A 22,556-nucleotide genomic window follows, 5' to 3' on the forward strand; every position below is an offset into this window, starting at 1 on the left:
AACTTGGAACACAAAAGCTGCACTGCACTTTAAATATGTGCGAGATGAACACAGAATTTTCACCAGCATTACCCTGAATAAAAAAAGAAATAACAATTTTTCCTCCATTGGTATCACTACATGTTCCTCTGACATAGAGATAACATTCCTATGTTCAGTGGCATGGCAAAGTATATCAAGCTTTTCTTGCACCCTACCTCTCCGTTAGGTCCCCATAACGTCAGCTGGTTCTTGGCATTGTACTCATAGAGCTGTCTTTCCTGCACAGGGGTGAGATAAATATTGTTAGGCAGATTAGATAATGACTTAAGAATTGCTGGATTGATGGATGGATTAATGAATTAATAGATTTTAAAAAAATATGGAAAAATAGGTGAAAATAGGCAAAAAATCAAAAACAAATCGATATGAAATACATACAGACTACCCACACATACACTCATTCATATACGTGTACAAAGTATACTGTAAAGCAAGATATTTTCGCAGCATTGATTTTTTTGTGAATTGAAGCTGACGGCCTTTTTCATGGTATGACAATTTTTGCAAATTGTCACTGGCATTCAATGCACATAGTGCAGACAAGAACTTTCACAAGTCATGCATTTCATTTTTGCAAATCTTGGCTCTCGCAAAATTTGTGAAATTAAAATGCCACAAACATTCCTGGTTTTACAGCAGACAGACAATTAGAATAAGAGGCACACAAATATAAGACAGACAGGTAGATAACCTATAAATAAGACCCCAAAAAAAATATCACAAAGCTTGACAACTAAATTGAGATTATTTACAGAAGCAATTTTATCATGAAGAACCACGCATCTTGTACATTGACCATCGACACATTATAAATATCCGTAAATTGGTCCGGCGCACCATACACCTCAGATAACAGGCAAATGCAGAGACTCCAACTCTCCCGTTTTCGACGGGAGATCTCCCGCCAAAAACCCGTTTTTGCAAAATCTCCCGTTCTCCCGTTTGAGATTTAATTTCTCTTGCCCTGGATCAATGTCTCCCGTTTGAAAGGATTTCTTACTTATTGCTATCGTATGTTGCAAAAATAAGCCTTTAGATAGCACCAGAGAGCATCTATAACCCTAGGAACTTCGCGCTTCGCACACATAAACTTGGGTCTCCCATTTGCTAGGGGTTTCAGGCGGGAGAATCTCCAGATCAGAAGGTGCTTGGGGTTGGAGTCTCTGCAAATGCCATTCACAATTTGCATTGGTCTTGACCGTCACGGAGCCAGACAAAAATGAATGATAATCTCACCTCTTCATTCGTTGCTAGGGACTTTGCATCTTCCAGCCAAGTCCCTAGCAACCAACCTTGGTGAGATGATGTGATGTTGTCCATGTCCAGAATCAGATCACACAGAAGCTTTCCATTAGCCCTGCTCAGATGACACAAGACAAACATTGTAAAGTAAAAAAGTTAAACTTTCACTGAATATCATGGGTGGCTGTCTGCTCCATTCATCATTTTTTGCTTGTACATATTCCATGCCGTAAATCTTTTCTCTTTTTTTTTGCAGAAAATAAAAAACACACAAGTAATTAAAACACTTTCCTGTGCCCCAAGATACCAAAGATTAGTCATGGATGACATTGTACCTCTTTTTATGGGAACACTACAGTAAGTATACTTTAAGCAGTCCCAGGGCAAACACTGTGAAGAAATAGCAGTGTGATTTACAAATTGAAAGAGGCAACTCTTTGTCTTCTTTGCATAAAACACATTTCTATGAAATTATCAAAACACTTACAAACAAGCATACCAATTATGTTAATGAATCAATGACCCTTCATATAACTCAACAAGCCAAAGAAACTACATTTCTGTTATCGAGTGTTCTATTTTTTAATCATACTTTTGTAATTGCTCATGACATGTATGTTTCATACAGTACAATAAAAACTTCCAGCAGAATTCTGTACCTTTCACTCAAGCCCTTTCTTGATCATATACCAGTGCTTTAACAGTTCTGTACAGTTGCAGATTTATCAAAAGCCTCTAAATCACTGAATTCATAGCAGATACCTAACTTGGCAACACATAACAGGAGAATAGAGTTTTCTGACTGTGTGCAAATTTACTGAATGTAACCAATTCCATCTAAATCTCTTTCCAATGTAGGATAGGTGCCTGTGAAGTAAAATTCAGAGTTGCCAATGTAATGAGAGAAAAAAAAATGATCATTTCTGCACCAATTAATTTCCCCATGATTTGATATGGGTCTTCAGTGATAACACTAAAAGACTTCCACGGGCATGAGAAGACTGCAAGAGTTTGAATACTTGCACTATAAGCAACTTTGTTGATTCACAGCACTACAAACACATACAGTACATGTGCGATATATGTCAGCTGTCATCATAGGCAACATTTCCTCCCCATGCTAAACAGCAACAAAACGTCATCAGAGGAGGACATCCTCAGTCAAACTCACTTGACACCCTTCTCATCTTCTTGGTGGAACGCTGCCATCATCTTTGTGTAAAAGTCAAATGCCAAATCCTGCAGAACATTACGTGTGACATCCACCAGGTCATATCTGAAAGGGCGAGTTACAAATGTAAATGCAACAGTAATGTTGGAGTCATCCATTGCTATGGTGACAATGATAATTACAGGTGGGCCTACTACTGTAATGATGTATTAAAATCCAATGCAACCACGCATGCCATCAAGTCCAGTACAGAGGTACAGCCTGGCCCAATGACTATACAAGCAAGGATTTCGAAGGACTTACTTTTTGATTTCATGTTTAGAAGAGGTAACTTATTAATTGAAAAATTTTGTGTAAGTTAGGTAGATTTGTGAGGCCATGAAATAATTATGTCATCTTTTTAGCATATGTTATCACAATTCCATAAAAATATGCAAAACTTTGAAATTCTATATAACATTGCAATTCTATGTTTGATTTTGATTGACAACAACTTCAATTACTTCTATTCACATGTTGATTATCTAATACAGCCAGCTTAATCATGGAGGGGATTTGCATGTTATATTAAAGTGAACTAGAAGAGAGGTATTGCACTTTTTATGACCGCAGGCCTGGCGCCCACTTTACCTGAAGAGGGTGTGGTTGCCATAGTCACTGACCGCTCCGAGGAGGAGATTCCAGGCAAGAGCCACTCTGGTGTAATCATACCACAGCTACAGGGGTGTGGAAAGCAGCATCACAATAATCTTTACCCTCCACTTGCACACGTTTCTTGCTCTGAATATTTCAGTTTCCTTATGACAATGGATATATTCCAGGAGGGAAAAATCTTCCTGTGAGGTATCCATCTGCAACAAAGAGTGTGACTGTGCACATGGGTACGTACTTCTTTGTAGGCATACATCTTGTTGTTCAGTTTAGCACATGTCGACTTTATCCCCTAATGACACGGGATCGAATAATATATCTCTTCCTGAGACTTAAATGCAATAAAAGAACAGCTCGATGCACGAATTTCATTAATTTGAACAAATCGGCTTACTACAGGAGTATGGTAACTCTGCAATACCTAAGTGCATGTTTCTACTAGACACCTTGTACCTAGTATTTCCTTGCATCACCATGAATTTTTGCCAACTGCAACACTTCGGATTTAACTGCTACCCAAACTGTTTCTACTGACCACTGAAATATGTGGCATCATTGCAAGGGACCTTGCAAAATGCCATGAACCAGAAAGTCACATATTATGAGGTCATAGGGTGCATTCAAGCACTCTCCTATAGCGGACTGCACCGTACCGTACCCACGCCAGAGGAGCTACCGTACCGTACCTACGGCAGAGGAGCGCTCGTATGCTCCTAAAGTGTACCGTACCGTACTGTACCGAGCCCAAAGTGGACCACTTCCCAATGTGCTCCAAAAGGGTGCCAAAAGCCTACCAAAAGTTCGCATGTGAGAATGCGTGTATCATGTGCCTACGTCATAATGCAAAGACATCATTCTCTTTGTTCGGGACATCATCTGTAAGTAGTTCAAGAGCGCCAGGTGAACGACCCTTTTGCTACAAAATGTGTGACCTCTTCTGAAAATAACTCATGAGGTATGCTTTCTCAGCAGAGCACTCAAATGCTCCAGAACTGGCACAGTACGGTACAGTATGCTTTAGTTCAGTTCGCTTTGGTTCACTTTAGAGCCCTCGAATGCACCCATAACCAAGTTGCGCAAACACTGCCTTACGATCAACTGAATGGTGCAAGGAATGTCTCAATGAGAATTCAAGACTTCTGGAACACTGCAAATTTCATAACCCGCTCTGTTTCTAGTGAAAACTGTACCTTGCATCACCTCATATCGACAACCTAGAAAAAAGAACCCATGTGTTTCTACTGAGGAAAAAATTAATGTGTTACCCACATCACCTCAAATTGTTACCAATCGGTAGAAAAATGCTCTTTACACGAGAAGAGAGTGCAGTACCTGAGATGTCATCTTGTTGCTGGGTCTCCTAACCGGTATGGCGTGTTGGTGGTCCTTCTCCCCGTCCCTGTTGTCGTAAACCGTCTCCCCGAGGATGCTCCATGCCTGGACGGCAGGAAGACTCCATTGGCCATCATAGGAGGAGTAGCGTCTGGTGTTGTAATACACAATCCTGACCATGGACAAAGTGAGGCAAAATCCATAGCTTTTAAAGGGGCATTCCAGACGATTTTCATAATTTCACATCATTTAGTACATAAATCGACAGTTCCATGTATAGATTTGTGGAATTCATTGTGGTCCTTGAGCAGAGAAACCCATAAAATGAAAATCTTAAACAAATTACACTGAACAGTGTTGATGACATCAGAGCCTCACATATTTCAGAAATGTAGCAGTGTGATTCCATTACAATACCGCTTGCTCAACAAGTTCACCTGTGAATAATCTATGCATGCCTTCTTCTTTTGTTCTGCTTCCTTGAGCCCTAACTCATGCATTCTTATGGTGAGGCTGCCATGTCATCATCCTTGTTCATTGCAATTTGTTATAAATTTTGAAAACATTCTTATTCCTCATCCCAATCACTATAGATTCTAAAACTCTGTACTCAGTTTAACTGATTTATAGTTTTTCAAATGTAAAAGTCTGAAAATCATCCGGAGGTCCCCTTTAACAGACTGCAATAAGCTCCATTACACATTCACCTACTGCACATATGTACACACATAGTGTCCACTCATTGATATACTTGAATATTCATCACTGGTTTCTTGAATCACACCAAACAATGAGTATCACATTCTTTGTGTTTGTAATGTTTCTCTTCAAGCTCAGGTTGCAAAATACAACACAAGTACACTCTTGTGAAGTTTGAAATATAACGACATCTCGCGAAAATGTCTGTGACCGCCTCATCTGCCAAAATATCTGCACATGAAAATAACAGTTTATACAGTGACTGAAAGCACACCTTATATATATCCACACAGTCATTTTGAGATGAATTCACAGAAGTCATTGCTTAGTGGAGAAAAAAGTACAGAATTTAAGTCCTATTGCTATCAAGGATTCACCCCATTCAGTGCCACATGGACAGTGTTCCCTGATGCTCACCACTCTTCAACATCAGTGCCCTCTGACCTCCAGGTCAGGTCATTCAGGAAGTAGTACATGACGTAGTTCTGCTCGATGCCCTCTGGAGTCAGTCCCATGCCAATCATGGTGGAGTTAGGAAATGTCCTGGCATCAAAAGGAGCCTACCAGAGGATGGTTGTGAAAATAATTAAGGAATGAGGACCACAGAATTACTTTACTTTCACAGCATTAATATATAAAATTTATTCAGAAGTTTTTGGTTCCATGATGATAGGCTTTGTGAACAGTGGCAAGAATCAAAATACAGTTTACAGTCACACCTGTCCACAAGAAATGCTCAAGGGAAACATGAAATGTGGATAATAGATAGGGTTCTATGCAGTAGCCATCGTGGTAGATATCTTCAGTGCCCCATGTGATTACTTATACACCACAACACTACTACGGTTTTGTATATAATACGACATAATCATGTGTTTATATGTATGTATACTTTTAGCGATACACATTCATATTCATAGAATGTTAAATAGTGGTACTAAATACAATAATTTTTGTTTGGTAACTGCTCTCCCCCTTAATACAACTACTGATTGTCTTTATTAGCATAGAGAAGTTTCATGGGCATTTGTCCGATGCAACGGCCAACAGGGCAGGTAGTTGTTATAGACAGGTAGTCACTACAGCAGGTTCGACTGTAGTATCAAGGCCTACGTCTTGCTAAATACCTGATTTACTACTTCCAGCTTGCCATAGAGACCAGTGTTGCCACCAAAGTTGTGCAGCATACACCAGATAAAGGGCTGGCCGTAGAAGGACGAGGTGCTATTGTAGAAAGGTCGTGCCTCTGCGAATAGATCCAGCACTATCATACGACCCTTGACGAAAGAATTAAAACACACACACACACAAAGAAAACAACCTTAGTGGTTTTACTCTGCAAATGCAAATTCAGTGTCTCATCACTTAGATAAAGAAAATTTTCATCATCTGTTAGCCATGATCTAAAGTAGGGAAACTGAGTAATTTACAGCATGTCAATGTAGGCCTACAGCTTTCACAAATTTGACCAATAAACAGTACATTGTAGTTCTAATTTTGCTTCTGCAAACCTCGCTTCTGCAAAATGAGAAAATTGGAACATGAGATCAACAGATGGCTTCATCAGCAGCACTTGCAAAGTTGTGGAACAATGCAATTCCGCCCTGTCAAAGACAAACTTTACTGTGTATTTTATATTTCTATCTCGAGAAGTTTTATAAAAGCATAAGCCAAAAGAAATTTCTAGTGCAAAAACTGCCTAAGAGACCTACCTATTGTAATAATCAAAACTTGTCAAAACTAGTGAGTCTCAAAATGAAACAGAGAAACCAAACAAACATACAAAAAATAACAAACAGCACAGCCAAATCCACCAGGAAAAATAAAAAGAAATACATTCACACAATCAAAAGAAATTACAAAAAAAGAACAATAAAAGATAAAAAACAAGGAAAAGAACAAAATAAATCATGGGACCAGATGCAAGCAAAGGAAAATGCCACAAACTCGAACTTACAATAGGAACTGCTTGAAGTAGGGCCTTAATCTGGGCGGGACCCCAGAATTCAGTATTCTGGAACAGCCACCCCTGCATGAGCCACACCCCTTTTGGATCCCCATTAATGATACCCTCGTACACTCCACGGCTGGCATCCGCGAGGTAGGCTGGGTCACTGCAGGATAAAAGACATGTTGCAAACATGTTCTTTAAAACAGAGTGGGTCAGTGGATATCAATTCTGAACAATCTCTCCTCAGACTTCATATTTACTGAGGAAAATGTTTATTTCCCTATCCCTCTCTTCCACAAGCATCATATTGGATCTCCTTGTTTTATTATATTGATGATTATGCATCATCAGTAATAACAAACAGGCAAGCTTTTTGCTTATTCTTTGCAAGCATTCCACATTTAGGCCTATACGAAAGTTCATATGTGATGCATGTACACATACTTAAGATGTATGTCTAATGATAACTGTTGCTATTGTTGTTGAAAAGGGCAAGCATTAAAACTAGACAATGTAGACATCCATTTCAGTGGTTACCTGTCTTTAATGGCCACATACTCAATAATGGCCAAAGAACACCTCCCCCCGCCCCCCCCCCCAAAAAAAAATGTGACCCGCTACAACAATAGGATCCTAAAGTCGCTGACAGGTAAGCCGAGCATGGCCCAGAAAAATGCTATTTTCAGGCCTTTCCTTTGATCTTTTAGCTTTGAAATTTGGACAGATGATAGAAGATAAATTAGACTACAAAATTGTGTTAAAACAGAAATCTGAACGTTTTGACAGATTCTGACGATCTGACTTCAAAGTCGATTTTCTCGGCTCACCCGTCAGCAACTTTAGGATCCTTTTGTTGTAGCCGGTCACAAATAAACAACAAACAAACAAACAAATAAAGAGAACTTTACAACATTCATGTAAATGGAGGGAAATACAAAACCAATCAGAGTAAATATTACTGAGCTTCATGCCGATGAATCACTGTCTTCTGCAGACAATCACACGAAATAAACTTCTCATCAAAATTATCTGGACACATTCTACTCTTCAACCTGGCTACTGTACCTGGACTTGGGTTGGTTCTCGTTGAAACTGTCTGCACTGTACACATGATCGGTGCCATTATATTCCTCAGTCATCTGAAAAAAAACCCCAACAAATTGAGGGAAACATGTCAATAACAACGATCTTTGCACTACAGAAACAAATATCGTGACAATCTTAAGAGATTTTTACAAAATATTTTACAAACACAAAGAGGGCTGACAACATTTGCAGATAAAAGCATAACAACCTACTAAGCACTTTAACTCTTTATGTGCCACGTTCGCACGCCCAACTCAGTCAACAGCATGCCAACTTCGCATATTCCGCTCTAACGCACAAACCCACCCACACCGATCGATAAATCGCCAAGTGCCACAGTATGAGGAAAGCGTTTCTGCGATTCCATTCCTCTCACAAATAGCTTGCATTTCATGTGGTGATTGACTAGCAACCAGTGCTTCCTACTGGATTTGCATGTAAATACTAAGTTTCTGTCACTGTTTTGTGTACAAAAGTCATACTATTACAGTAATGTAGCTACTGGGCATTAGAAAGAAAAGGAATGATAGATTTCTCATACAATTTACATGAATGCAAAGCTTACATTTTCTCTACAACTTTGCTCACTTCGTCTACAATTCAACAGAAATCTATAAAAGTTACATAGATTTGAATTACAGAATGTTTTCTCAAAGCATGACTATGTTCGTGTCTCAGAATAATGTGGCACACAGGGGGTTTTCACCATGGCACATAAAGAGTTAAGAAACATATTTTTAAGGTTGAAATCAGAATTTGATTGCAAAAAAAAAAAAGAAAATCGAAATTTGCACATATCAAACATGCCGGACTGAATCTCAGACGAAGTATATTTTCAGATTTTCAAAATCAAACATTGTTTTGATGAAATAGATATACCAGTACTGGTACTCAATATCAAAGAATGATACAGAAACAAACTAGCGGGCATCTCTGCATACACTGTACACAGATTTGTTGGTTGCAGGTAACAAAACTTTGCCCGACTAAAATGCAGCTTTGAGTTGCTATGCATTGTGGAAGTCCAAGTAGACATGCGTTTAAGAGAATGAGATGACAATTGTCATATTAGTGACTGCTTAATATCCAACACATAAACTGTGCCAAAAATTCTTACACCAATTTTTTGTGAGACAAAGTACAATGTAACATCAACAATGATAGATACAATAACGAAGAGATGTGCCTTTAATCCATGCACACAAACTTAAAGCTGTTGGTGTACTTAAGAGACAAACATCGAGAGGAACGCCAATAAGGTTCAATGTTTTCTGTGTACAGTGACCACTTGGGGTAAACAAAACGTGGCCTTTGCAGACATTATGGCCACTATGAATAGGTTGATGTTTGATTTCATTACAAGGCATAATATCTATAATAGACTATACACACATTTTCTTATCACGTCAAATGCAAAAGGTTACTGTAAAATCTGAAATATTCGCTGCATGAATTTTTCGCAAATTGGAGCCGACGGCCTTTTTTGCAGCATGAAATTTTCGCGAACTGCCACTGGCATTCAATGCATATAGTGTAGAAAAGAACTTTCGCGTGCATTTTAATTTCACGAATCTTCACGCTCGCAAAATTCGCGAAATTAAAATGCACGTGAACATTCCTGTTTTACAGCAAATGTTGTTACTTCTTGCCTTGCCTAAGAAGCAAATGAGTGCAAAAGTGTTTTGTTTTAAGTTTCTTTTACACGTGAACAAAACTTACATTAAAATTCTATGGAAATCTTTGCATAACAACATCAGCAGCAAAATTACAAAGGAGAAAGTGTGTCATATGCCATCATGTAAAGAACAAAGTGAACCTACTGCTTCAATGAAGGCTTTTCCAACTTGCTTGAAGAGAGGGTCTTGGGGATCCAAGAAGGCAGTGCTGCAAATTTTCCAACAAGAGTTAAAAAAACAACCACTAGAAAACAGCATTCCATGAAATGTGAGCAAGAGTTATGCAAACATTTCAGTTTTGTCTCTACCATGGGCTCATTTGTAATATAATTTCATTTTTTAAAAATTGATTTTTTTTTTCACAACAATTAATCATATCTTCTAAAGGAGTCACTGTCATATTAGTCTACAACAATCCACTTATTTTGTACTCTGTCTATCATCAGGGACTGTAAAAATGATGTGCAGAACTTGAGACCCGAAGTAGATATAATTCAACATGGACATCCCTCTATGAAGAATGCCAACATCATTATATTTTTTCAGAACCAAGTACCAAAGTATTGAGCAGAATGCACTTTACAGGTTAATGGAACCCCATGTTTGAGTCGACTTCATTACAAAGAGAGAAACAAAAATGAAACAGACAGATCTATAATTGTAGTAGAATTTAACTTGATGTAACTTTTAATCAGACATAAATGTATATGACAAGAAAAAAAAATGAATTGGAATTTTCAAGTTTCCCATGTTTTCACAAGGCAGGGATACTTTAAGAAACATATCATGCCAATTAGAACAAATGATAATGGCATGCCTTAATAATTTCCTATTTAATGGTACCCCTGCACCAAACTGCAATAAAATCCTTTTTGTCATTTCTCTCAGACTGCATTCAATCCTTACAGGAATACATTCACCAGTGATAACAAACCTAGCTTCAAAAACACAAACTAACCAAAACCCACAAATCCTCTGAAAACGTTATTCTTGTCCAATTGATGATACAATCACATAATTTCTGTATGACTTGAGGGAAATATGCATCTGGTATATATACCTTTGAACTCTTTAACTAACTTACCAAACAAAACAATTAAAAGCCACTCACCCAATCTATCAAAGAATTGGTGAAATGAAAGTCTTATATCAGTGATAACGTACCAGCAATACTGTGGTCTAAAATGTCCCCAGTCCCCGAGGTTAGATATGGACGCATTGGGAAAGACTCTGTGGGGTAAACAACAACAAACATGCAATATAATTAGGTATAAGGAACCATGTTGAGATATCTTGATTTTTTATTAATCAATTCATTAATTAATTATCTAATTATCTATCTATCTATCTTAATTAATTAATTGATTAATTAATCGATGAATTATTCAATTATATATCTATCTATTCATTTATTCATTCATTCATTCATTCATTCATTCATTCATTCATTCATTCATTCATTCATTCATTCATTCATTCATTCATTCATTTATTTATCTATCTATTTATTTTTGCAGATCGGTGTTCAATGACTTCCAGGTATTGGGTGTCTACAAAAATATTTTGAGCACCTACTTTCCGTAAGAATTTATTTTCTTGGATTCTTGGAAAGGCACGGCAAAGGTACTTATCCTAAAAAGAATGCTTCACATTTCGAAACACTGATTTTCAGCAATATCTGCATAGCAAAAACATAGAGATGAAAGAAGGAACTCTTCCTGTTTAGTACAACATACAACCAAACTTAAGTCTTGGAAGTACCTGTATTTGTTCATAAAGTATCAAAAGTATCAATTGAAGCATGGCCAATGAAAATGTCAAAAATAAGATAATGAAAATTTGGAATAACATGCCCTTACTTTCAGTAATTTGGATTCATTATACCAAGTCCCTCAGTGAAAAAAACAAGAAAAATACTCCAACATACTTTCTACAACACACAGAATATCACAGAGAAAACATGACAACTCACTTTGCAAAGTTTTTCGGCACATGTCCTGCGAAACCCGGCAGGACCGGTATCATTCCAAGACTCCGCATCCTGGTTAGAATCTTGTGCTGGAGGGCAAGCTGGTTCTGGTGCCAAGACTGGGGTAGGGGACCACCCCACCCATCCAGGTTACCCATGCGAGCCCTGTCATGCACACACAGACACACAAAACACATCACAGATGATGACATGGTAGAATTCTCCAAGACGATGTTTGGGTAGATAAGTAGATGTATGCTATCACCAAGTTCATCCAACTTTCCCCTTTTTGCACTATACAGCCCATGTTGGGGAAAAGGAGCTTGGATACAACACCTATAAAATCACGCACACATCACAGGTGACCACATGCTAGGTTTAAATTTTCCAATGGGAGTTTGGACTGGTTCACATTTACATGGTAAACTCACCATGCAAAAATGTACTTGTAACATGAAAACTCAGTGCTAATGATGCATGGTGTAACTGGTACATTTGTACATTGTAGCTTGTGTAATCAATCCCATTATACAAAATATGACTTGTTACAAGAATACACAGAGCCGAGGAAGCATGGTGTAACTTGTACATTTGCTACTGGTGTACAAGCGCTATGCACAGAAATATCTGCAACGTAAAGAATAGGGCTTGATTAAGCATAATGTATTCAACTTGAGCACACTTCGTATCAAAATAATTTATTATATACATTAGGGAAAGTCAGAATTAACACATGCAGCCGAGGGAACATTGTGTTTGTGCTGCACTTTATCAACCCAGTTGTAAACTCACCATGCCAAAAAGGCTGGCCCACCAAAATGCTGGTCTAGGTCCTCCTGCTTTAGGCCCATCTTGAGGTAGACCTTCTGCCAGATGGCCTCCTGTCCATTGAAAGCCAAGGGGAAGTTGATTCCGCTGAGGGCCATCCAATCAATGTGACGCTCCCAGCGAGTCCAGTTCCACCAGGCAAAGGAATAGCTTGCCGTGCATACATTCTGGTAGTAGCGGAACCTGCAGTGACATTTATGATGATGATGATGATGATGATGAACAGTATTTATATAGCACCATTCATCTGTGGAACATTCAAAGGCACTAGCCAGTTCCCACAAAATGTCACATATTATTCATAAAGTTGCTGCAAAAAGATACCGGTAGGTCTTCAGTTCAGATTTGAAGGTATCAAGGTTGTTAATATTCCAACATTGGATTGGTGGAGAATTCCCAAGATGCGGATCATTAAACCAAAATGAAAGCTCTTTTAAGTTTTTAGGCAGGTATCGGGCAGGTGAAGAGTCAGTCCTGCACAATGTACAATGTAGTCCTGGCCACTGCTGACATACACTGGTTTGTGCAGATATGTAGCTAGGGAACAAGTTATGGAGAGCTTTACAAGTAAGCAGCAAGATCTTATACTGCACTCTGCATTGCACAGGCAGCCAATGAAGCTCAGAGTGTGCAGGTGTCATTGCCTACTGCTTTGTACACTTCACTTTTGGTAGGTAAGCTGGTCATAGGTTCAAACCCATTCATGATCTGCAGCTACACTTCTTCACTCTCTCCAGCTGCACAAATAAATACCTTTAAACAAAGTAGACACCCTTAATCCGTACGTCTCCTTGAGTGGAGTAACATTTTCCGCTAGCACAAGTTACTGTGCACAGCTGCAATGTACATTACGGGAGACTAATACTTGTTAAGTACGGTACTCTCCGCGTAATCGGGTATCGCTTAAACGGGTACTCCGTTTAATTGGGTAGTAATGTCAAAATCAGTTCCAATGCACATTAAAATTACCTGATAATCGGGTTGCCTCTCCGCATAAATGGGTAAATAATTTTCTTCTAATCTAATTTCTACCCACATTTTATCACAGATATAACACTTTAAGAACTCATGAATGTCAAAAATTTCCACTGCTAATGTATTCTCTGCTTAATTTGCAATGAAGACCGATCATTTGGCGAGTGATTAAACATGAAAGCACATGTACCAGTATGTATTCATTTCGGAAAATGTCTGCGTGTTAGCGAGGAGTCCATAGTCAAATGACAAAGTTTTCTGAAGACATATTTGTCCATAAAAAGAGTGTAAATTATTGCTCGTGACTGAGCAAGTATAGGTATGTATATAATGTATGGAGCAAGCTCGCGTGTTAAGCATACAGTGTAGGTGTTTGGTGCAGTGTACAATATACAAACACATTGTATGTGTCAATTGTGAATGAGACATGTTCTTCTGTTAATCGGGTGCTCCGCTTAATCGGGTAAGAAACGCTCTGCGCGAGCCTACCCAATTATGCGGAGAGTAATGTACTAGGAGAATCTCACAGCAAAATACAATATTGTTTAACTATCATCAAATTTGTGCCTTTCTCAGTTTCACTGCACATCTCATATCGACTGAAACTAGGCGGAACCGTACATATTCATACAATGTGCACAAAATACAGAAAGAAATTATACCCTAACATTTTACCACATTGAAAGACAAAATGGAACTTCAATTCCACTTAAATTTAAGAATTAATTAAATCAATCAAAATTAAATGTTTTTAAGATTCTGCAAATACCAGAAAAAAAAATAAATGAAGAAAAGGGGTTCATACTTTATCTTTGGAAACACAACGATTCATTTCTCTCTACCTTTCTCTCTCTCCTTCTCTCTCTCTCTCTCTCTCAAACATACACACACACACACACACTCCCTCCCTCTCTCCTTCTATTTATCTATCTATCTATCTATCTATCAATCTATCATCCATCTTTATATTTATCTATCATCTATCATCAATCAATCAATGTACCTATCTATCTATCTCTCTATCTATCTATCTATCTATCTATCTATCTATCTATCTATCTATCTATCTATCTCTCACTCACCTGTTTGGGCTGGTAATCTTGAGGGGAGGGTCTACCATGGGAAGCTTTCCCACTGGGGGCAGGCTAAGCTGGTTCCCATCCCATGAGATATGGCAGCTGCAGTAATGGACCAGGTAGTGCTGCAGGCCCCACACGACCGCCACACCTGTAGTCCCATTGATAGAGACTGTGGTACCATCTGAACTGATCTGAATTTTGAAAAACAAAATGAGGAAAAAACACCCTCTAAATTGTTTGAAAGGATCTGGGCATGATTTCAGTCCTTGCACCTTGCCACATAAAGACCTATAAGGTTTCGATATAGACCCAACAACAGTCAGAAATGGTTCCATGTACTACAACTGTTTCGATTATGCATAGGCCATGATTAGATATTTCTTTTCTTCCACATAATTTGAATATCTGTTTATCTTATACATTGAGTTACTTTGCAAAGTCACATAAAACCCTTTGAAAAAAGAATTAGCCCTTTTTTCTTTTGGAAAATATAAAACTGTGAATTTTGACTTGAAAATTGAAAGTTGATTTTGAATGACTTAGAAAAGCATAATTTCTATAAGTATACTTCTGGATTGGATATCACTTGAATGAGTACAACATATGTTTGTATAGGACTTAACATCTTCAAAATGAAAGCATGGCTCATCCATAGAGCCCTATCAATATTGTTTATCCCATCGTTATCACATACCAACACATGATGTAAATCAAGAGGGTCAATATACATATAACATCTTTTTGATGAATGAGGTAAGCCCTAATCCAGGCTTTTTTGCTTTACAACTATTGATTCTTACTCACTATACCACAAAGCTCCCATATTACAACAAGTATAGCAAATCTCAGACTGACACTTGGTGGGATCAGCATGCCTCACTTCAATTACCAATACAGAAGGTCAAAAACTTGTGGACGCAGGTGGACCTTCTGAATATTACTGTAAAACGAGGAATGTTCGCGTGCATTTTAATTTCGCGAATTTCGCGAGCGCCAAGATTCGCGAAATTAAAATGCACGCAAAAATTCTTGTCTACACTATATGCATTGAATGCCAGTGGCATTTCGCGAAAATTTCATGCTGCAAAAAAAGCTGTTGGTTCCAATTCGCGAAAAATTCATGCCGCGAATATATCATGTTTTACAGTAACCCATTGAGGACGGGCTGATTTTGCTACAACACGCATTTCCCACAGATACTTGCCCGAGCATACTCGGGACTCGTCCTCAACGGGTTAAATCACTGTGGTCACCTGGAATGAGTCCAGATGCTCTTGATCAGAGGGCAAGTTGACCAGGAGCTGGAATTCTTTGAATCTGGTCGGCAAGAGTCTCCTGACCAGGGCTTGGGCAGCAGCAGTTTGAGTCTCTGGACTGGTCTTGGGGGTGAGGTGTCGTAGCTCCTCAAAGACTGGTACAATAGAGATAAAATTGAACACAACAATGTCACAGTGAAAATAGTTCTTTTGTACACGATGTAATACTGCCTCAGTTTGACCTCTACATCATTATAAGTAGGAAACTTGTGCATAAAGATTAGCAGCAAGAGCCATAAAAGCTGCATCTTGCAGTGCCATCCAGGAATCGTGTATCAGATAATATGAAAAAAAATAATGCAAATTCAGTGGCAGAATTTGCCTCTTTCGCTTGGAGAAGAGTGAAGCTCAGTATGGGGAAGGAGCCCCACAAGGTTACACCCCACCAAACTCTGTGCACAAAACTCAAGATTTATGTCAGTGAAGGGCAATTTGTCAAGTTGCAAGGAAATACATAAAAGACAAAACTTACCCTTTGCTGAGCAGGTGGACAAGTTGGAAGTTGCAATGACCAATGAAATGACCAGCAGTTTGAGATTCACCAGCTTCATTATGGCCTATACAGGGATGCCAAGTTCAAAAAAAAATTGTGAGTGAGATTTTCATGACTCGGCATCTCGACGAGCACATGTGCGCTTGAGCGAGGGTGTGGGAGGGGTTTTTCCCCCCTGTGGCCTCCCACGGTAGGGAGCTTTTTCTATTTTTAGCTCTTAATGGTGCGATCACGTGCATACTTAAGCGACTATTTTTTACTTATTTTGAAAGACAAAATGAAAATATACCTTCAATTGCAACTATCACTTTAATCTTTTGAGCTTTGCCCATTATTATAGGCCCAAGTTACAGACTTTGCCCGATGCGTGAGAAAAATGGGTGCCATGCGTGAGATCGTGAGACGGCCCCTGTAAATGCTTGAGTCTCATGCAGAATGCGTGAGACTTGGTAGTTCTGCCTATACTGGCTGGGGTGGGGTGTATTCTCTTGTCAGTGGTCCGACCTGTGGAGATCTGTAAAGTATATCATGCGCGTTTCAGTTTTATGACTGAAGTATGGTGTTGTAGTAACGGTAGTACTTACCGGCACTACTGGTGAGTTGCAACTGTAACTTGTCTTGTAGCTCAGTCAGTATGTCTTTCAATCAGGTTCCAGGTCACAACTGAGGGATGTACGTACAGACAATCCCTTTTATACCTCCCCTGTAGACAGGGGGATTAGAATAAGACCGCTAGGGGGCGCTACTACTACATTCCCCCCCGTTTTAAAAAACAAAGGGCATAATAAAAAAAACCAACCCTGGCCAAAACAAAAACCTAACTATAACCCCCAAATCCCGCACAACCGGGGATCTCACAGAGCCCCACCCATGGGAATGTGCAATCTGACCAGCCCTCGGGGGTCTGCCGAGGACGATTCAGCGAGCCACCGCCTAGGTCACTCATGCACTGAATGGAGGTGTGAAGGACCGGAGCTATTGGGAGGGAGATAAACCCAGCCCCCCACGGCAAAAAAAAAAATTCACTAAAAATTCCTTTAACCTGAGGAGATCACCAAAAATTACTGTTATAGCCCATGAAAGAACCCTGACCCTACACAATCACGACCATAATCACACAAAATCACAACTGGCGGCCACAATTTCTACTGGCCAATTCTCATAACATACTACAAAATAAAAACCTTAACACTGAATACAATTGCATAACCATAACAAAAATGAATCCATGGCAGCCATACAAACATCAAATGGCAAGCCTTGGCAACTCTAAAAATATAACACTACTTGTCTTTGGTGACAAAACTTTTGGTCAATTTAACCAACTTGAAGAATACTGTTAACAAACTTTGGCAACATTTTTTGGCAACGCTTTGGCAGTAACAACAAAGATAAGGCAAATCCCTGGCCTTAATAACTCACACACATAAAAACTCTTTGGTCCTGAGTACAATGAGGTAAGAGCACAATAAATATACCTCACAAAATGGAATCTCCTCAGTAGTAAACATTATATAAAAAATACTATTACAAATGTGGGGGAAAAATCCTCCCACTGGCCATGATTGTGGGTGGATGTGGGGCTGTGTAAGCTCCCACTGAGGATCCTATCCCCCTTACGCCCCGTAGAGGGTGAGGGCATTCACCCTCGTTGTCTCCAGCAGGGGAGCGACAGCTTCCCCTCGCGCTCGAGCAACGAGCGAGGCTACCTCTCCAATATAAATTGGAGTGGTGACCTTAAGGTCCTTGGACGGGGGTAAATGTGGAGAATCTGTCTCCACTAGAAGACGGTGAATTGACACCATCTTCAGGGCTTCCAGCTGGTTGGGGCTGAAAAATCGCACCCTGGCTGTGAACCCAAAATACACATTGGGGAACATCTTCCTCCAAGCAACTAACTCGGAGGTCCCCAATGCGCAACAGTGGATGTGAATCCTCTGATAGCGATTGACGGATGCATGTACTACTTCCCGGCAAATCCGGGAGGGTTCATCCGCATTTGGGGCGTCCTTGCGACCCCGGATGTGCAATACTAGGACTTTCCCTGTTGCCCCGATCTTTAAACAGGCTTTCAAAAGGGAAAGCTGTTTGCCCCAGTTTTGGGGAGGGGAGGAGTAGTCCAACCCTATTTCACCGAAAGCACGGATGTTAGGGTTACAGATGAGCTTACTAAGCTCATCTACCTCCTTTTCCCCCACGGAGCAAGCATGTTTTGGGTGGATCCCAACCGATACCGGCCAGCATCTCTCCCTGGGGATGTCCACTGCGGAAAACTTTGCGGGGTCACAGTAGTTGATAACCCCCCCAGTGAGCCGCACGGGGACCCGCGGAGGTCTTTCACCTTCCGCTGTGATTGCAGCATGCCCCTTCTTCCGCAAGTTGCTCTCCAACCTGTCAAGATGAAAATGACTGTCGAAGGCAGCAGGGATAGGTGGCCGGCGGGTTACACCTGCAAAGGTAAGGGTTGGTGCTGCTCCCGAAGACAGGGCAGTGGACACCCTAGCTTCCGCCGGGCGAGGGGACGTATTACCCGCACCCCTCTGGGAAGCAGGCAGAGATACAGCATCCCTTGCCTGGGCATTCGCATCCTCCCGCTTAGCGGGAGCACCCTTCCCCTGGGCCGTGGTGTTTGTGGGGTCTGAACTCCCACTAGCTGGCACGGAGGAGGGGGGCGCAGCCTGGGTATGCACTGGGCCAGGGCGATTGTCCACCCTGCCCAGGAGGAGAAACCTCTCCCACTCCCGCTGCGACAGTTTGTCAGTCAGCCAGGCTAATGCCCGCCAATGCAGCAGGGCTGCGGGAGTATTGCTGGGTCTGATTGTTAAGGTGGGTGGTCGATTCCACCCCATCCCAGCAATGAGTGCATCCATTTCTTTCCGTAGGTGCTCAGGGATCTCCCACATGAAATGAGATGGTGCCTCTGTATCCAGCAGTTGGAGGAGACCCTCCAAGTCAGCAGATCCCGTAAGGGTCTGCGCTAGGAAGCGTAGGCACCCTACCTGCTGGAGAATTACTCCCCGTGAGAAGGTGGCTTCCTTCTCTCGGAACTGGAAACAAGCTGGCATGTGACTATATATATGCCACTTCAATTTGGAGGTGACCTTGATGGTACACCCTACCACCGGGCAACGTTTCTTAGCCTTTGTGGGAAGGTGTCCTCCCACTGAGTCTGCGGGCCGCTTGGGTGGGGAAGATCGACCTCCCACCCTAGATGACTCCACAGTAGCCAGCCCGGGTGGCCGTTGAGAGCGTGCGAATGTGACCCGCACCCTCTGTGTGAATGGTTTAGAACCATTTCCTGCCTGTATATTACTTACTGGGGGTGGCACCATGCCCTCCCCCTGTACCTTACTGTCATGAGATAATGCAGGAACATCCTCCGCCGGTTGGTGCTGTAGTAGGGGTGTGTCTTGACTCCCCTCATGGGCACCCTGACCTGGGAGTGAGGATGGTCCGGAACCTCCCATGGCGGAATAGCCTTGTTGGGATGGTAACACCTCTCCCTCAAGTGCTGATTCCTGTCGTGAGGGCAGTGACGCACCTCCCTCGAGTGGTTGCCGAGGTGAGGATGATGGAACCTCTACCTCGAGTAACAGTTGTTGAGGGGGTAATTTGACATCCTCCTCAGGTGGTGGTTCCTGGTCAGATTCAATATCCATCTGCTCCTCTGAACCAGGCGTCTCTGCCACCCTGGTGTCTACCGCATCCTTGGAGGAGATGACTCAGAGCCGACATGGCCTGCGCGGGATGTCAAAACATCCCCGGGTTCGTCAATCCCTGCCGGGGGATTTACTTCTCCCTGCTGCCGTGGCAAAACTCTTGAAGCTCTGCTCCAAAAAGAGGGGTGGAAAGCCAACCCCACAGGAAACCGTTGAGTTTCCGCCATGGAAGCACTCCACCAGGGTGTGAGGGGATCAAAATAGATCTCCCTTGGGAATGAGCTCCCTGGGAGGAAATATCCTCCCGTCCCTCAGGCATGGGAAAACGGAGAATTAGTTCCTGGTATGGCATACGGTCCAGGAGGTACTCCTGCAGGCATGCCACCCACTGGAACTCCTCCATTTCCAGAGCTCTTAGGTACTCTTGATCGAGGAGGTCCAGTATCCTCCTCAATGGGGTGACTGTTGGTGCAAACCGCACCAACACCCCTGGAAACAGGAGAAGATCCTTCTCCCTTGCTGCCCTCAACAAAGCCTCTGGTGGTGCCTCGTTGAGGATGGGTTCCTCTCCAGGTGGGGGTGGATCTCCCTCCATAACTCTGCAGAGGGGATACAAAAAGGAAATGGGGGAGGCATGGTTAATGCACAATACTTGGTACCTACTCGAGAAGCCACAAAAGCCTACTTACCTTGATTTGTCTGGCAAGGGGGACATTTGTACTTCTTCATGGCCTCCCCTTCGTGTGGTGTTACTCCTACACATGCCCCATGATACCATTCATCGCACCAGTCGCACTGGATCATGAACGTGCCTTCATCGGGTCTCCGGCACACACAATAGAGCATGTCCTTTTCCAAAGGGCGTTTCCCTCGGCACCAGGCCGGTATGTCCCTGTCTCGACAGGGCTTCAGACGGTCCTGGTGTTGGGTTGAGATTGTGTTACGTAACTCCACTCTATACAAATCTGCAGAAAGCCGCTCCACAATGCGTGCAGGTCCCTTCCAGGGAGAGCTCAATTTCTTGCAAACCCCCTTGACCTTAGCACTGTCAAGGATGTACACTAAGTCACCCTCTGTGAATTGTCTACGATGTGAATGTACATCGTAATCACGTTTCATCCGCTTCTGTGTGGATTTCAACGTCTTGCGGGCGGCCTGATGGGCTTGGCTAATAGCATTTCTCAACCCTGTTGAATACTCGCCCAATTCAGGAGGATGCTTACTGGGTATTGGATAAATTACATCAGATGGGAGGTTAACCTCCCTTCCCAGCATCAGCCTATTTGCTGTGAACCCCGTACTCCGGTTCACCGTGGCTCGAAGTGCCCCAGCAATCTGGGATAGAAATTCATCCCACTTATTCTGGGTTTGGCCTATGTAGCACCTCACCGCATCCATTAAGGTGCGGTTATACCTCTCCACTTGGCCATTCCCAGAAGGGCGGTAAGGCGTGGTTTTTGCCTTGTGGATGGTCAGCACCTTACACAATTCCCTGAAGAGGTGACTCTCAAAATTCCTCCCTTGATCAGTGAAAATCTCAAGGGGGTAGCCAAACCTACTGAAAAACTCAACTGCCGCGCGAGCCGTTTGCTCCGCTGTCTGGGAGGGAAGGGGGATACACTCCACCCACTTGGTAAACTGGTCCACCATCATGAGGATGTACTCGTTCCCCCTCGATGATTTAGGTAATGGACCCAAAAAATCGAGGTGTACCCTCTCCATTGGAGAGCCTGCATGATACATCCTCATGGGGCTATGGCCATACCTGCTAGATTTCTTGTTCAGATTACAGGCTTTACAGGAAGACACGTGATCTGCCACGTCCTGTCCCAGGCCGTACCAAAAATAGCGCTCCTTTATTAGGGCCTTGGTGCGGTCCCTCCCAGCGTGTCCCACTGATGGGAGGTCATGATTAGATTCTAATACACCCTGCACTAAGGAGCGTGGCACTACGAGGAGATCCCTCCCATCTTTATGGAAGTACAACACTCCCTCAATCTTGTGGAAAACCTCCCTGTTAATCCACAAATACTTCTCCTCGGGGCTCCACAGCATAGTGGTAGCTTCATCAGGGACAGTTCCACTTTCCATCCATCGCAATAGATGGGTTAAGTGGGGGTCGGCTTCCTGCTCTTTCCGTACCCGCTCATGTGGGAGTTTCCTTGCTTCGTTCTCACCCCCGCTAGGGGGGGATTCCCCTTCAGCACCACCCTGGGGGGTAGTGTGACTCCCACCAGCTACATCTATTGAGGCATGTACTACACATACCTTGTCATTGAACACTCTCCCTGCCACCTGTACACGTGGCCTCGCAGAGAGGGGTACCGCATAGTCAACCTCCTCTTCGAAGTGTGACCAATTATCGTGTGCTTTGGCACAATAGCCAC

At 42.0% G+C, this 22,556-nt stretch overlaps 1 protein-coding gene across 1 annotated transcript in view; it reads right to left on the bottom strand.

The window, feature by feature from the left end:
* The window catches only part of LOC139738923 (alpha-N-acetylglucosaminidase-like), a 39,426-nt gene that overhangs the window by 9,435 nt on the left and 7,435 nt on the right, over positions 1 to 22,556 (bottom strand). The window contains exons 2-17 of the mRNA XM_071649548.1: positions 16,490 to 16,574; positions 15,955 to 16,112; positions 14,705 to 14,892; positions 12,612 to 12,830; positions 11,823 to 11,984; positions 11,015 to 11,080; positions 9,995 to 10,058; positions 8,154 to 8,227; positions 7,095 to 7,251; positions 6,265 to 6,414; positions 5,555 to 5,697; positions 4,439 to 4,610; positions 3,086 to 3,171; positions 2,456 to 2,560; positions 1,279 to 1,399; positions 198 to 260 (exon numbers count right to left, since the gene is read on the bottom strand). Of these exons, the coding sequence (XP_071505649.1) occupies positions 198 to 260; positions 1,279 to 1,399; positions 2,456 to 2,560; positions 3,086 to 3,171; positions 4,439 to 4,610; positions 5,555 to 5,697; positions 6,265 to 6,414; positions 7,095 to 7,251; positions 8,154 to 8,227; positions 9,995 to 10,058; positions 11,015 to 11,080; positions 11,823 to 11,984; positions 12,612 to 12,830; positions 14,705 to 14,892; positions 15,955 to 16,112; positions 16,490 to 16,568 (2,007 nt within the window). The 5' untranslated portion in view covers positions 16,569 to 16,574. The remainder of the gene's footprint in view (positions 1 to 197; positions 261 to 1,278; positions 1,400 to 2,455; positions 2,561 to 3,085; positions 3,172 to 4,438; positions 4,611 to 5,554; positions 5,698 to 6,264; positions 6,415 to 7,094; positions 7,252 to 8,153; positions 8,228 to 9,994; positions 10,059 to 11,014; positions 11,081 to 11,822; positions 11,985 to 12,611; positions 12,831 to 14,704; positions 14,893 to 15,954; positions 16,113 to 16,489; positions 16,575 to 22,556) is intronic.

This window comes from Diadema antillarum, unplaced genomic scaffold, assembly GCF_040938485.1.
Source record: "Diadema antillarum isolate AM-2024a unplaced genomic scaffold, OU_Dant_1.0 seq00000774_RagTag, whole genome shotgun sequence".
Taxonomy (NCBI): domain Eukaryota; kingdom Metazoa; phylum Echinodermata; class Echinoidea; order Diadematoida; family Diadematidae; genus Diadema; species Diadema antillarum.